Source organism: Crassostrea angulata, chromosome 6, assembly GCF_025612915.1.
Source record: "Crassostrea angulata isolate pt1a10 chromosome 6, ASM2561291v2, whole genome shotgun sequence".
Taxonomy (NCBI): domain Eukaryota; kingdom Metazoa; phylum Mollusca; class Bivalvia; order Ostreida; family Ostreidae; genus Magallana; species Magallana angulata.
In genome coordinates, this window is record NC_069116.1 from 58,113,916 (window position 1) to 58,131,984 (window position 18,069).

Consider the following 18,069-nt stretch of genomic DNA (forward strand, 5'->3'; position numbering starts at 1 on the left):
CCATTATATTTCATCTGTCAGTTCTACATTATGTGGACGCAAAGTCTCTGTTGATAAGATAAGCTTACAAAAGTGAAATTTTACAGTTGTGAAGACACAATGAAGAATTTTTTACCAACATGTTTTTGAGTTTTGTTGTAAATTACACTTTGCGTGTGGAACTTTTAAAAACAATTTCTACATCATTTCCTCATAGACGTATGCTCAAAACGGTTAAAATGAATGCCCATATATTTTCCCCTGACTTTCATCATTCGACACTTTTTTTTAATTTGACAGGTAAGCTATCCTCTAGATAGGATGGAAAGGAAAGGATTAAAAACGCTTGACGCCTTCAGAAAATATATACTTATTTACAGTTTCAAACTCGATAAACTACCCAACTTCCTCGTTTTCTATTTAATCAGAGACCAGTATGATTTTTTTTATCTAATCGGCATATATATTTATATGAAGTTGGGGATCTTTGGGGATACCATTTCTTCATACCAAGGCTATAAAAGTTAAGGAGACAGCAGTCATGAGCCATACTCTTCGACAGCTTTGTTCCAGCATGGACATTCCGCTCGTCATCGCAAAGAAACTCTACTCCGGGAAGAAGATCCCTACTTTTTTCCTGTTCAGAATGTGGATTGGGTACGGCTTTGACGCCGCAGAAATCGCCGCAGTAATGGTCAACCCTGGGTTTGTCTATTCGAACACCACCTGGATGTACGTGTTCTATTTTTACCTGGCGTTTGTCGTCATCATCGGTTTCATCCTGACGGTATCGTTCAAGCTGAGCGAGGAGATCTCCGACAACAAGCTGCACTCCTGTTTCGCGTTTTTCAAGTTGACCTCGGCAGTTACGGCGGGGGTCATCTTCTTCCAGCTCTATCTCCAAGACGACCGTGACCCGCTGACTATTTTCATTATGGTGGTCACAGGCGCCGACATGAGCCTCGATTTCGTGGAGATGGCGGCCGGATGTGCATCACTTGGATTCAACATGGTGTATCCGCTGGAGGTGAATAAAGAGCAAGCTTGAGGAATCGGAACTCAAACATCGTTTGCAGTGACTAAAATATGCACCATTCCATTTAGTGACCAAGTTTTGAGCAGTATTAACTTGTAACCAATTTTATTTCACGTTGTGGAGAATTTATATTTACCCTTGCCTGGTCTATTTCCAAAAATGTCTTGAACTTTCATTTGACTTCTCAATTTTTTTTCTATTTCATGCTTATAAATAAAACATGCTATTTGCAAAATACGTTGATCTGTTGTCCACTAGGAAGATTTGCTTCTACAATCAAGTAAGTAGAATCTATGTGTAATTTTCTTAAGCTAATACATGTATTAACTACAACAATTAATGTAGACTATCATTGCACTTTATTGTTAAAATATTGCTTTTGATAAAAACATTTTATAAATAAGATGATGAGCACAACATCTTTGCATTTCCGTAGGAAACACTCAAATAAATGTATAAATTTCAATCACCTATGCTCTTCAAAATATAAATCAACAATCAGAAAATGGAAGGCAGCAAATGTTGAGAGGTCGTCCATTCAAATGACTGCAATTGAAATAAAACTGAAAAACTGTATAATCTTCTCCAAAGTGTAAAAAAATAATAGGATAAATAATCATAATAACAATGAGGCTGCAAAATGCAATATAAAACCCCACTGAGATTATAATATCTTTGGTACATTAAGCAATAGTCACATAAGGTATATACATTGCAACCTCAAACTGTTATTTAAAAAAAAAACGCACTCTACAAAATACGTATTATATAAACATTGCTATAAATGATTATAAGAGCAAGTAAAATGTAATACTTTAAAAATGGTATAGATAAGACCAAGTTCATATAACACAAATTGATAAACTGGGATTGAATTATTTGCACTCTCAAAGATATACCGTATACTATTGTATGTATTGGGGAAATACTGTAAATTATATACATAAATGTTTTCAAAAAAGCACACATATCCACATCCAGTCAGCTCATCAAGGAGCCAAATGATAAACCCTAACATAGCACAGCTCATGGAGCTAGCAGTTCAGTGTTTACACTGAGGTATGTCGGCATGTGAATCGGATTCAGAATTTTATCAAAAAAATAGTAACAAAGCTTTTTTCATGCACTCTTCTTGGCTTAAAAGAAAAAACATGAAACGAACATTGCATTCTTCAGATCTGTAACAAACAGATCTCAGAATGTCTATCTGAAATCTGTTTAAAAGTTTTCTGGGTCAACAAGTAATGCAGATATCTTGGCATTTGCAGAGGTCTTGGGTTGACAGGTTACGAGGACATCTCGCCCTCGGAGCTGAAATCCATCATTATGTCGATGTCTAATGGGATGCCGGTGTTGGAGATTTTACGTAGCTGTGCCATGTGGACCGAGCTGACCCACTTCTCGCGGATTGCTATGTACTTCTGGAGGTTGGCTACAAGCGCTGTCCAACCCGTCTGATGGCTGAAAAGGAGTGTTTTTGTGGAACTTTAATTACAAAATACAAGCGTTTAATCTTCTAGTATATCAATGTTATCTGCTCTTCAGCAAGGTTTTATAACACTTAAATCGTGGAATTGTCAGTTAAAATTGTAAATTAGACAAATTTTTCTTTTTTCAGTATTAAGCATCAGTGACATTGGCTCAGCACATCAACCTTTTAATGAATAAAGTTTCAGGGTTCTTAACTACAGAGCAGTATTTTAAAATATTTAAAATACCCAAATCTCCACCTTTCTTATATTTTCTATTAAAATTTTTGTAAAAAGTAAATTAAAATTAAATTACAGTAGAAAAAATTCATAAATGATGTAAGAAGAACAGACATTTTTATGAGGAGAACAACACAGATGTCTAACCACTTAAGTCTTTAAGGATCTAACAACCTTCACTGATAATCATCGATTGTCTTTCTTACCTCGCACCACATCCTCGTCCTGAGTCACCATGGAAATACTCATAAAATAAAACAAAATCTTTAAAGTTGGGGTCTTTGGCATATTTCTCTTCATCACCTACAAAAGAGAAACCATCACATGATTATTATTGGGAATGTCGTTATTGCTAATTCTTCATTATGTTACCCATTTATAACTATTAAGACGGCTCAATGGTACGTGCGGTCTTTTAAACTGTTTAGATCTCCTTTATAAGAAGAGCTCTATATAAAATTATAGGAAAATTCCCAAATACAATGTATAAAAGAAAAAAAATTATGGACTTCCTTTTTACTTTTTCTTTACTAAACATAGTCTATACCATTTCTTAAAAGTTTAACAGACCTGATGGTTAATTTGTACCATCCAGCCTCCATTAAAACAGAATAATCTTATATCCTATACATGAGATGGTAAGAATATCAATAAGAATGCACAGCTTAATATGAGTGATTAAGAACATTCTCTACTTAAACACATCTGACAATTAGCTTGACCGAATTCTCACCATGATGGGTCTATGTCAAAATATATTCACCATGACAGGGACGGAATCCCTCAGGGTTGGGGTAGAACAGCCTAGACAGTCGGAGAGAGAGTTCGTGGGCAACGTCCGTGAGTCGCATCATCTTCCCCGAGCCAGTTGGACACTCAACCTTCAGTGAGTCCCCAAAAAAGTAGTCATACCGCCGCAGGTTCTCTATCAGTAGGTAGTTCACTGCATTAAAAAATAGAGTTCGTAAACAGAGAATAAATAATTGTCTATTCATGAGGGCACTCTTCCCTGTAATCACCCTCATTTAGATCTGGTTGTTACAAGTTACTGAAAACCTAAAGGTTCAACAAAAGCAAACCTCTGCTGCCACTGAGCTACTGTGGAATCATGAAAAGTGCAATAAATAAAGACTGCAAAACATTGAGTCTATTAGGAATGTCATATTATGAGCACTAGTAAGGTGTGCCACTAAAAATTCAAGAAAATACAGCAATTATTAATTATTTCATTAAATGAGCACAGAAACTAAGAAAAATAATAAGGAAACATACTTGGAAACCAGATGGGTCCCCTCCAGTTGCTGTTTCCTCCAAACATGTTGCTCTCCGACTCTCCAGGTTCATACTTTACTCCATAAGCATTCCCTCCGGCTTCCAGAATAAATGGCTCTTTTCTATGGTGCTGCAAACAGAAAATATTACTCAAATCATTCTTAACAAACAAAGAGCATTTATCAAACATTTATGAAATTACTAGCATACCTACTTTTTTAGCAACTACTTTGCTTTACAAATTCCTGATAGGCTACCAGTTGTTTGCAACAACAAGTTTTTACAATGAAACCATTGACATTTGCATGCAGGGGTTTAAGATGATGAATATTCACAGCATAGAGATGCTCATAGAGAACACATGTATAATGAGCTGCTTAGTAACTTTGTGGTACCTTGGACAGTGACCTGATTCCATACGGAGACAGAAATTTGTTCTCGTCCAGGACGTGTGCGAGGATTCTCTGGAGCTGCTCTTTTTTCACCAAGGAGAGAAGTAGGGCCGGCTCTTCTGAGTCCTCATTGTCACACATAAAGGATATCTAAAAGGGGACCACACATTGATATCAGACATAGACAATATCTACAAGAGAACCACATGCTGATATCAGACATAAACAATATCTACAAGGGGACCACACATTCATGACATTGATATCAGACAAAAAGGATATCTACAAGAGGGTCACACATTGATATCAGATATAAACAATATCTACAAGGGGACCACACATTGATATCAGATATAAACAATATCTACAAGGGGACCACACACTGATATCAGACATAAACAATATCTACAAGAGGACCACATGTCGATATCAGACATAGAAGAGACTGGATGGTATCTGCATTGGACTAAATATCAATATCAGACATAAAAAATATCTAAAGGATCTTAGAATCACACAATCTTTTCACACATGTGAGATATCTACTAGGAAACCACAAATTAACAGTACAAGATCACTCAGAAAACTTATATATGACATACATTTTTATCATTAGTGTACACATACATAAGCAACATTTTCATCATTACTCCCTTTACACTTACGTGATGAGAGAGGTCCTTTCTGTTGTTCAGGAACCACCGAGTCCTCTTGTAGAAGCCTGGGTGTCTCCGGAGCACGTCCTGTTTCAGCACCATACAGCTGAACAGTGGAACCAGCCCCACCATGGACAAGATCTTAAGTGGCATTGTCTTCTTACCGTTCACTCTGATGTGGTCGTAGAAGAACCCATCCTCCTCATTCCACAGACCTGATCACACAACGCAATCAAATCAGTCTCCATCATGCAGCATTGTCCCTTATATCATACATTGCTCTCAATAATGTTCATCTTATTCAAGTCACTTGCATTTCATAGAAATGTTATAATTACAGTCATAAATGGTGATTAATACTGTTTAATTTTTAGATAGCTTTACTTGGTTTTCTTAATGTTTAAAAATACATGTACTGCGGTTTCATCCATATTCATTGAGAACTATTTTTATGGATTTCGTTGTTAAGTTGATCACGAATTTTAAATGTTCACTGAAGTGCAATATCTAAAGACAAATTGTATTAATAGGATCATTTTCAAAACACAACTGATTTTTACTAAATTCACAAAAACCAACTTTGTGGACTTTGATATAAATACTTCTCATTACCCTTTACAGCACAGTGACAGATGCTGTCAATGTTTCTTTCAATAAAGACAAAGGTTCAAGGACAGACACTATAGGGAGGGACTCTTACCTATTCCATCCTTCTGGTTGATGGCGTCAGCAATGGCCACAAAATGCTCAAAGAACTTGCTGGCCATGTCCTCGTAGATACAGTCCCGCCGGGATAGGGTCAGGGAGATCTCCAGCATGATGGAGCAGAAAAAGGCCATCCACGCAGTGGCATCCGCCTGCACCAGGTACCCACCTACACAACACATAAAGGGTCAGGATAGCAAATATATTTCTATGCTTACGTTCTCTAAATATGAGGAAACTTAATTAACACTGAATTGCTGTCATTCTAGAAATATACTTGTTTGATCAGTAAACATTTAATATAAAAAAGAATTATCTGCTTAGCACCTCATTTAGTAGATAAATGTATGGCGTAATCCAAAAGCATGTTAATGTTTATAATTCAGTTTTGAACCTGAGCTTGAACACAGATACTGATATTATGTATTCCAAGAGTTATTTAAGGGATATTCATACCTGTTGGGAGGGGCTTAGAGCGGTCAAATATCCCGATATTATCCAGACCCAGAAAACCACCAGTGAAAATGTTACGACCTTCCAAATCCTTTCTATTTATCCACCTAAAAATACACAAGACAATCACAACAACAGTTCACATTCTGACTGTCAACAACTAATAGATAGAAATGACTGACCGTCATGTACCATGTAAAATTGAGGATGAGTTTGTGGAAGCAGCGGGCGAGAAAGGCGAGGTCTCTCTTGTTCTTTGGCCCCGAGGCCTTGTACACCCTCAGCACAGCGTATGCGTGGACCGGGGGGTTAACATCCTGGAAACTGAACTCGTAGGCTGGAAGCTGAAATAAACCCAGTAAAGGATCTATATTCTTATTCATAACAGTCTCAATTTAAAGTGTATCTTAATTAAGACTAGTATAATATCTTTGACTTTCAAATGTTATTTACTATGACTTTGATTAATAGATTATTTCTTTTAAGTCAAAATTTTCCAACAAATAGCATAAAATTTTAAGAATTTAATTCCCTTCAAAAGTACATTTAAAAGTACTGTATACAGAGAAATATTCGCCCGTATTATTATTGCCCCATTTGCCCTCCTTGTCAATGGACAAATTTAAAACTGGGCAAATTTAAACAATTTTTAAATACTGTGTTAATCTGAAATATTTGCAAGTTTGCAAGTGTAAAAGGGTGAAAAAAGACGGAACGAGAATAACCCTGTATACAGTATTAAACAGAAAACAGATAACGATGAAGAACAGAGACAGGTAACATACCTGTCCATTTGGATGTAAGTACCACTCCCTGAGGAACAGCAGAAGCTGATCTTTGGCAAACTGAACGTCGATGTCAGCCATTGGGATCATGTGGAAGGCCAAGTCCCAGGACGCATACTACAATCATAAAAAATATCATACTCGTGAATCAAACAAATCTTGTTGTTATATTCAAAATTAAATTCCGAAATATTGTAAAGGAACTTTCATTTGCGATGACTTTATTTCACAAAAACCAAATTTTAAAGATAAATTGATTTGGGGCAACTAATTTTGTGTGAAAAATGACATACCAGGTAGTTTATCTGGATAATACCGGTAAATTACAACACATTTTAAACTGGTTCGTGGCGAGAAATATTCATGCAATGAGGCTAACAGGTTTACCTAACAAAAATTTTCCACAAACTTATTAAAGTTGTGCTGGTGTGGAAAATGTGACAGTCAGAACTGACAATGTGAAGATGTGTGAACTGCACCATAATGGTATGAAATAGGCCCCTGCTAATCCCTTCAATTGTTTGATTGCCAATGAAATTTTTATACAGTGTATTTAAATATTTTGAGCCCCTTGTGTGATGAGCAGGAAAACTGTTTCCTACAAAAATTTTACACAATTACCCATGGATATTCCCACTTGTCGGGCATCGAGATGATGTCCATGTTGAAGAGGTGGAGCCACTCAAAGTTGCGTCCCTTGAGCCTGGACGCTGGGGGTGGCGGCTGAGTGCTGTCACCTTTGAGCCACTCCTCGATGACGTAGTAGTAGAACTGTTTACTCCACAGCAGGCCCGCGTAGGCCTGTCGAGACACCTGTCTCTGCTTCTGGTCTCTCATTGGAATTTTCTGAAATTTATTTTTGATTATCTTAAAAATTCCTAGTAAATTTGTCATATTTTAAACTCATTGCAATTAAGAAAAATCTGACATCAAAATAACCTAAAATAATGTCAAACCTCGTCATAGAATAAATCTGCTTCTTTTTGTCTGTCTTGGAAGATTTCATCAAAATCTGGGCCAAATACTTCAGTCTTAGGGGCCTCCAATTGAAAATACAGCCTCACTTTGATGGTGAACTCTTGACCTGGGTCAAGGGTCAAGACATAATGTGCAGCACACTTGGTACCACAATGGGATGGATTGACTGCAGATTTGTCCCCTGCAATAACAACAATACTGTTCCTTACAGTGTATTGTACAATAAAATCTTTTAGCTAAATAAGCTAACAGAATTTAATTAAATTGTGCTCTCCTAAACCTTTAAATTTGCTAACTATAGAATAAGACTTTTCTGTATCTAAATACATTATTACAGCAGATTCTACAAGTAGTTTATTTTTTCTTCATATCAACAGAGCTATGTAATTACTATGACTCTACCTGAGTATTCCTTTATTTCGGTGCCAAGTATTTTGAAACTTTATAGATACATGTACAAACCTTTGATAACGTAGTTGTGGAAGGCATCTTTGGAATAGTGCTGGCCGTCTACATTGAACAAGCGTTTATGATTTGTCTCATTCTCGGTAAACAAGAGTTCTGGTTCTTTGTTACTCTGGTCTTTGTCCACCTCCCAGTAGAATGAACCTGGTCAGACAAATAAACAATACTATAGTACTCCAAATGGTAATTGTTTTTTAATTAATTTTCTGAAAATATCAACATATTTATGATAATAATCTATTTGATTAATGCAGTGTTGTTCATGGATACTTACAGAAAATATCAATATATTTTATATTCTTCAGAAAATATTTATGTTTGCCTATTAGAACAGTTTTTAATTGGGTTCCCAGCTGATGCAGTGTTATTTGCAGCATAATTTGCTGGTCTGTTTGTGGTTCTGCAACATACTTGCCAACCTCCAACATGTGAAAATCTGGTCATGACCAGATTTGGAAAGTAAAAAATCTGGTCGTAGCGCGTAACGACATTCAGGTCATATTTACCATGCATTTCATAGGTATATTCAATTGAAATATGTGTTAAAACTTATGTGTAATACTTTATTGCAAAGAAGCTGTGATGTTATCTACTGTATCATTTTGGCATTATTTGCAGTTTTATTTAATTGCTGTTCTATTTGAGGTTCTGCGATATTATCTGCCGTATTATTTGGGTATTATATGCGGAGTTAATTGCTGTACTATTTACCAATGAAGGCGGGTGGTGGAGTGGCCTGGTCAACGGTGGGGTCAATGTGGTGACTCTGGTCCTCACCTGTACAGGGAATCACAAATTTGTCTCATTAATATCTCCTTAAGGAATTACAATGTATAACATTCATAAACACTGAAACATCCCCCAATACTAATCTACATTCTACATACAGTTAAACTTTGATATCTCCAACACCGATATCTCGAATACAATGGATATGTCGAAATAATTTTTAAGTCCCAACCACCTATTTTTAAAGTATTTTACTCTTGGTATCTTGAACATTCGGATATCTCGAAGTTTTTCAACAGCCCCATCTAGTTCGAGATAACGAAGTTTGACTGTATATTTCACTAATACATTCCCCACCACAAAAACACAACATTTTAACTTACCTAATGTTGGATGGTCACATTTTACTTTACACCCAGAAACTTGACTGAGATGTGGTTTTGGACTCACATAACACTAAAACACAAAACCAAATTAAAATAAAGAAACTGAAAACTATTACACTGAAAAACATAACAAAAATCTTATCCTTCGACAACAAATAGTTAAAACTGAAAACCCTTTCCCGACGTCTTGCTACCTCCGTTTCTAATAAAACAACATTTATTTTTGTCTTAAGATGGATAGTTTCACTAATACCGGTACATGTAATTCACAAATATTTGTCGTAAGAATTTTTGTGAAAAGGGCTACTGATTTTCACTACCATAAATCTACAGAATTTCCTCCAACTAGTATGTTTACTGTAAATTAATGATTTTCCTGTGACCAGTATGTTACTGTTACTGAATTTCTCCAGTATGTTAATTGATTTTCCACTGACCTACACATCACTGTGGGACTTACGTAAGCATCCTCACCCCAGGACCAGACGTTCCGGAACCACAGAGTTGGGAGAACATGGACGGTGGCTCGCTCCTTCCCGCGGTTGGTGACAGTGTATTTAGCCAGGACATCATTGGGCGTGTGCTTACTATACTCAGCCATTACATCAAAGTATCCTTGGTCAATCACACCTATAAATGACACAAACCAATCTGAATATAGGACACAATGTTCTCTCTCTCTCTCTCTCTCTCTCTCTCTCTCTCTCTCTCTCTCTCTCTCTCTATCATATACAATCCAATGTCAGTTAAATGAATAAAGAAATATAATTTCTTTAAATTCATATCACGATCATCATACTACGCCAGCATTCTATTAGCTGTGTCTTACCCGTATCAAGAATCTCGTACTCGGGCATCATAAACCCACGTATACGGTTCTCGTTCTCGAGCTGGCTGTAGGGGTACTCGTTCTGGGGGTACTTGTAGAGGGCCTTCATATAGGAGTGGGTGGGGGTACTGTCCAAGTAATAGTACAGCTCCTTCACATCCTCCCCGTGGTTTCCCTGCAGAATGGTCCAATAGAGCATGATTTACTAGTGATACAGCCTGATTCACAAATAATAAAGTTTGATTTACAAATGATGAAAAATGACCTTCAGTATCAGCACATATTCCTTTCTTGATATTTGAAACTGATGACCAGTGAGAATTAAATGTATACTTGCACTCCTCTTCACTCCTCCCCCCCCCCCTTCCCCAAGCTAAATACCACTGATGAGAATAAAACTCTACCATTACCCCGTTTGACAGTACTTGATGCAGACCTACTGGAATTTTAATCCACTCCTCCTCCCCCCCCCCCCCAGGTAAACAGTATCTGATGCATGACCAGTAAGAACTAGTTATAACAGTATCTTGTGACCTTTAAGAATTAAATGTAACCCCCCTCCACCTATCCACCAATATAGCAGTACCTGGTGGCCGGTCAGCCCAAATAGCCTCTCTTTCAGGATTGGGTCCTTGGTGTTCCACAAAGCCACGCCCATACAGAGTCGTCCCTCCCGATCACAGATCCCCAGCAGTCCATCCTCACCCCAGCGGTATGCCCTGGAGCGGGCATGGTCATGGGGGAAGTAGTTCCAGCTGAAACAGAGAGACAGGGAAGCTCAAACAATTATATAGGTTTTAGGAGTTACCTCCCTTGAACTCTGCCCAGAAACTATTTGATGCTCATAACAGCTGTTGTTGGAGAATAAAAAGCCCTGTCCTAACAATTTCAAGCCAATCAATAAGATGTCCCAAATAGGAAGAAGCCACTGTATACACACATATATAAATCTGTGCATTCTATTATCTAGAAAAAACATACCAAGCAAACGTCTTATACACTGTACTTGATGGATTTTGTTTGAACTACTGTTAACTCTCTTGTGAAAGGTGCAGTGCACGAAAAAAAAATTAACACATATTTTCATAAAACATAGGGGAAAAAAAAGCAACTTGTTGAAATGATAAGTGGGAATTTATATGTAATTTAATATTGTTAAAACAATTGAATTGTTTCTTAATTTCTTTTTTCTTCATCATGCACTGTTGGCTTATATCAATGAAAAGGGTAGAATTTCTGTTCTAAAGAAAGTGTTCAGAATTTTTACTCGTTTAAAATATCACAGAAATTCCATGAGTTTTATGAAATATAGCATATACACCCACAACTTCAACAAACACTACAAAAGCCTCCTTTTTTTCCTTTTTCACAAAGGCTATCAAATTTTAATCTAGATGAATATCAAAACAGTCGACCATGACCACCAAAAAATTTTGTCATGCAAGCAAAGTGATTGTCTTGCAAAAAAAAAAAAATTCAAAATGTTCGTTTTGAAATTCATACAATTTAACATACAAGCTAACATTTTCAGTTGAAGCAAATTATCAGCTGTTTCCAGAATAAATTAGATGGAATGGGTCTGATTGTTGAGTGTGAGGATCAGCATGCCTTGATGACACTCCTACTCACTGATTCACAGATAGGGTTCTCACACTGAACTAGGAAGATGTCTAATATCAGCATGTCAAATCAATCTAGATACCAGGAAGGATGTCCACTCAGTGCTCAGACAATTACTGGCATCCTGTGACTTATCACATCTTGTGTACTCTCTCTCTCTCTCTCTCTCTCTCTCTCTCTCTCACACACACACACAGACATATACACACACATACTCACACTGGACTACCTTTGAGTAACTCAAACTACAAAATATTTCTTACATTGTGTGTGCGTGTGTGTGAGAGAGAGAGAGAGAGAAAGAGAGAGAGATTCTCTCAAGTGCTAGTATAAATGTCAAATAAAAATCACATAGCACCTTTTTCTCAGTGGATTGCTTTGAAGTGTAACTGTTTGAGATGATTTCCAGTTATTACACCTATTAACTTGGCAGAAAGTACTCATAAAACAGCATCATAGCCAAGTATTCTTATGTAACATGCATATATTCATCGTAAGTTATGTTTCTAACTGATGAACATGAAGATTGAAACACACAGCTCATAAACAAATAATGTACTAGTTTCTAACAGGTCCATTGTGCTAGTTTCGTTACATCATTAAGTTGAGCGTTAATTAAGAAATATAACCCTTGTTTATATAATTAATAAAACTTGGTCTACAAATGAGCATCCCTGTAAAAGTGGGCCATTCACTGTAACTACATAATTATAAATCTTTGATGCTGACAAAAAGTATGTATGCTAAATTACAATCATTGTTTATTATCTTTGGCTTAATGACCATGGCCAGGGTTTAGGCACAATGAAACAGACACTTTGAATAATTAACTGTACTTGTGAATAAGGCTTTTTGTCCATTCATATTTTCTATTTCAGTGATTATTTCATTAAAAGATATTGAAATGAGAATAAGTGTAAGGTTATTCTAAACTTAATGAAATATTTTCATTCAAGCCATCAGTATAAGCTATATAGAAAATCTTGTAGCAGAAATATGACCTACATTTCAAAAGTTTAAGGCTTTAAATAAAGGAGGCCAGGCCATTTCGTGTTTATTCCTATACTTTCCTCATATAATAAACAACTTCACCTTTACTTAACTTTATGTGGAGGATAAGCATGGTGATAAATAAATCAAACATATCAAATAAGAATACCATCCTCCCTCGGCCAGTTAAATTGTCTGAGCAATTTGAATAATCTGTAAAATGGACAGCATCTGCATGCAGATATATACCCTGTGCAAAAACGTATATACGTTCATGCCCTGTTACTTAACCTAAATTACTGACATACATGTAAAAAAAAAAAACAATTACAATACCAGCCGTCTAAGGCATTACATGTATTCATATTTAACGGAATGTATATGTTCCGATAATCATAGTTTTCAAAGATCTGGACAAACATCTAAAAATGATCTATAGTTAAGTCTGCTTTAGGGGGTCTTACCAGTTCCCGTCATCAGAGTAATCCTCCCGGACCGTCCCCCACTGTCGCTCCGAGAGGTAGGGCCCCCATCGCTTCCAGTTCTTGGCCCTGGTCCTATCCTCCTTCAGTCTCCGTCCCTCGGGGGTTGTCATGTCGCCGCCGATCAGTCATGTGTGTCAGTGTAGAAGTCCACGCGGTAGTAGTGTTGATATTTACTTCGACACGGTTCACTGAATCTACACTTCGGCTTCCTAAGCTGTTTTTTTTTTCACCATGTCACGCTTGAGGAGACTGAACCAAGTTAAGAATCTGGGGGTGTGCAGGTCTCGCATGTATATTCTCTGAGAGAGAGAGAGAGAGAGAGAGAGAGAGAGAGAGAGAGAGAGAGAGAGAGAGAGAGAGAGAGAGAGATATTTTTTTTTCTCAAATATTTTTATCACTAGTGATCAGTTAAAATTAAAAGAGAGTTAATTTATATCACAAAATCATACAAACATTTATTTTTTAGTATTAATTGAAATTAAAAATTTTAAATTGTTTTTTATTTAGATCAAGCAAAGAAATTTTATTGATACTTCGATATGGGTATTCATAAATTTTTGGAGGTTTAGTTTGTGTGGCCTAGTTGCGTCGTATACAAGTCCATTCTTTGTTATAGTCATGTTGTTTTATTGTTTAAATTTAATGCATCCCCCCCCCCCCCCAAGGGTCCTTGATTGGAGAATAAACATAAACATATATAAATAATTAAGATATTTTATATGAATTTTTAACTGTTTTGTGATGTTTTGTAAATTAAACCTTCTGATGGTTTGAGTTTATGACCCTGAGTTTCACCTCAAAGTGGAGTGAGGTTACCCAGGAAATAATAAGAGAATACGAAGCATCATAGGTTAATTATCAATTAATCGATTGTCCGTTCAGTGCCTCTGTTGCTGAATTAGACGATATGCCGATTATCGTATGTACACTATGATGATAAAGTACACAGCTGTACTTTCCTGTAAAAAAACAAAATAATTCAACTGACCTATAAATTCTGCAACATCTATTTCAAAATAAATAAATAAATGCATCACGATTTGCAATTTTTTTTTGGGGGGGGGGGGGGGGCAGGGGGGGGGGGGTGGGTTTACAGTTGAGAGTACGACAACAGAAAATATTATTACAAACGAAATACATTAAATGTCAAAATCAAATGATTTTCCGCCCACTTCATAAACAACTTAACAAAAGTTTCTTTATCATCAAATTAAGGTATTTTTCTACTCTCAGTGAAGAATTTCCCACAAATAATTACGTGTATTAATACATGCTACCTGAATCACTGGCGTGCATGTTATACAAACTCATATAGTATAGCTCGATTGATATCGTATAGTATCAAGTGCCAGTTCGGTCTGCTTTTTGTGAAGTCAATAGACAAAACGGATCTACGGATTGACCCCTGAAAAAAGTGCACTTTCACAGGCATCTGACATTGTTATATATATTTTTTTCATAATACCCTCTACCTAATAATAAAGGTATATTATTGGGTAGAGTGTATATATTTTTTAGCATGATAAAAATATAAAACGCCAGGTGCCTATGAACCCATCATATTTCTGTTGAATATTTTAAAAAGCAGAAAATATTTAACTCGATGCAGTGACACACGCTCTAGAAGTATGTGCCATTAATTTTTTTCTAAAATTCATTCACTAAAATTAAATTTTGAAAAATATCTTGGTACTTGCAAGCACACATGTAATTATATACTACCCAATTGATCTTTATGATAGTGATGCTTTCTTCTTGTATAAGAAAAAGATGGGATTGCTTCGAATTCATGCTCAAGAAAACAAAGACAAGGTACATAAAGTAAATGTTGTTTAAATAAACAGATGAAAGTTATTAGAGTAATTATGAAATCCTGCATGGCGCATGTAAAATTTATTTTCAGAAATTACAACTTACTTGCAGCCTACATAATTGATCAACATTGCGTTTTCGACCTAGATACATGTAAAATAGAGTGGATGTGTGATCGAATGAATTAACAAACCTGCATGGTCAAACAAAATTAGATTTATATCTTAAATTTTTCGAGAAGAGAGAGATCCTTAGGTCAGTTATCAAAACTGAAATTCTACAGAAGATGGTCAAAGTACGTACGCTAAGCAAAAAAAACCCAAAAACATAGGTAATCATAGATTACTAAGCTCACGGAGACGGAGCATCACCCTTATGAGACATCACCTTCATAAGACCACCTTTATCATTTTATATGAAAATCATACTTTATGATCTTGGATATTCATGGATTCTGTTTTGACAAAATATCGTATATCATCTGATAATTTTTTTTATGATAATCATATGTTAATATGTTAATCAATACAATGATATAAAATTAAATATTGCATCATGTCATATTTCTAATATAATATATATCATATAATAAATAAAATACCGTAATAAACAATAATGAGATTTGATATTGTAACGTATGATATGACATTGTATTGTGTTATACCTTATTGTATTTGATCACATAATACAATAAATACAATATCATAAAATATAATACAATATAGTATCATATTACAATATCATATTACATAATACATCATAACACTGAAACATGATATTATATTGTATAATATAGAATGATATTGTATTGAATGACACTGAAACATATTTGATACATTATATGATATTATATCATATAATACAATATAATTTGATTCCGACATTGTATCTTATCAAATGATACAATATTATGTGATATGGTAAAATATTATTAAATACATAATTATAGTATACATATTGCATCATATGACACAATAAAATATATTACAATATCATATAATACAATTTCATGTGATATGATAATATATCATATAAAGCAATATCATATCATACAATATCGTATGATACAATATTATATAATATTACAATATCATATAATACAATTTCATGTGATATAATTCTATATTACTGAAATCAATATCATATTATACAATATTGTATGATACAATATTATAGAATATACAATATTGTATCATAGGATACAATATAATATTTTGCAATATCTTATGTAATTGTATCATGTGATAAAACAATAAATTAAAAATACGATATAATATTATACAATATTGTATCATAATATACAATACTATACATAACAATATCATGAAACATAATCATATCATAAAATATCAAAAAAATTGATACAATATCATATCGTATCGTATAACTTTTTATAATATTACATATGATATCATATTGTATCATATCAAACAATATTGTTTCATATCATACAATACTTTATCATTGGAATCATGTTATATCATTTATCAACAAACACATCTATCTATCGAGCTGGTTTGAGTGAGGTAGGAGATTTCTTTAGCATCCTTGATAATGGAGATCAGGCTCTGCTTCTGAAGCAACCTCTGCATTTAATTTATAATAAAGATAAATCAACTATGCAAGCTATCATCTATAAAACATGTGACCTGTTCCAAAAATCTAAACCTCATCCAGCATCCGAAACCTATGGCTCAGATTCAGCATTCAAGCCCATCAGGTGCATTTGTATCATAAGACGCATCATCCATGCAATTTTGGTGAAGTTTGGACCAGTAATAACTAAGATATCATCATCAAAGGGCACTAGCAATTAAAACGTTAACTTCCTCCAGCATCCACAACCTATGGCTCAGATTCAGCATCCATGCCTGTCAGGTGCATCTGTATCATAAGACACACCATCCATTCAAGTTTGGTGAAGTTAGGTTCAGTAATAACTAAGATTTATTTTTTAGCATCCTTGATAATGGAGATCAAGCTCTGCATCTGAAGCTACCTCTGCGATTCATTCATATTACAGTTAAATCAACTATGCAAGTTTGAAATAGTACTATCATCTATTAAACATGTGACCTGTTCCTAAAAACTTAACTTTATCCAGCATCCGAAACCAGACTATGCATTCAAGCCTGTCAGGTGCATCAGTTTCATAAGACACACCATCCATGGAAGTCTGGTGAAGTAAGGACAAGTAAAAACTAAGATATCATCATCAGAGGGCACCTGTTTCAAAAACTTTATCTAACCAGCTCTTAAAACCTAACCTCCTCCAGCATCCGAAACCTATTGCTCAGATTCAGCATTCAAGCTTGTCAGGTGCATCAGTATCAAAAGACGCACCATCCATACAAGTTTGGTGAAGTTAGGACCAGTAGTAACTAAGATATAATCATTAGGGGGCACCTGCAACAAAAACTTAACCAGCTCTAAAAACCTTAACCTCTTCCAGCATCCAAAACCTATTGCTCAGATTCAGCATTCAAGCTTGTCAGGTGCATCAGTATCATAAGACGCACCATCCATACAAGTTTGGTGAAGTTAGGACCAGTAGTAACTAAGATTAATCATCAGAGGGCACCTGCAACAAAAACTTTAACCAGCTCAGCATCCGAAACCTATTGCTCAGATTCAGCATTCAAGCTTGTCAGATGCATCAGTATCATAAGACGCATCATCCATACAAGTTTGGTGAAGTTAGGACCAGTAGTAACTTAGATATTGCTATCAATGGGCACCCGCAACAAAAACTTTAACCTGCTCCAAAAACCTTAACCTCCTCCAGCAT

General features: G+C 35.4%; 1 protein-coding gene across 1 annotated transcript; it reads right to left on the reverse strand.

Annotated features, from left to right (window-relative positions):
• Window positions 1–1,355: 1,355 nt before the first annotated feature.
• Window positions 1,356–13,682, reverse strand: LOC128187807 (uncharacterized). Its single transcript, XM_052858412.1, has 19 exons — window positions 13,449–13,682; window positions 10,961–11,129; window positions 10,375–10,549; window positions 10,006–10,175; window positions 9,543–9,615; window positions 9,142–9,207; window positions 8,428–8,574; window positions 7,944–8,146; window positions 7,609–7,833; window positions 6,988–7,104; window positions 6,395–6,546; window positions 6,206–6,309; window positions 5,745–5,918; window positions 5,054–5,259; window positions 4,392–4,538; window positions 3,997–4,126; window positions 3,488–3,667; window positions 2,931–3,027; window positions 1,356–2,476 (listed from the first exon to the last, which is right to left on the reverse strand). Exons 1-19 carry the CDS (start codon window positions 13,577–13,579, stop codon window positions 2,302–2,304), a joined length of 2,841 nt encoding a protein of 946 aa, XP_052714372.1. The 5' UTR covers window positions 13,580–13,682; the 3' UTR covers window positions 1,356–2,301.
• Between the last annotated feature and the right edge of the window lie 4,387 nt (window positions 13,683–18,069).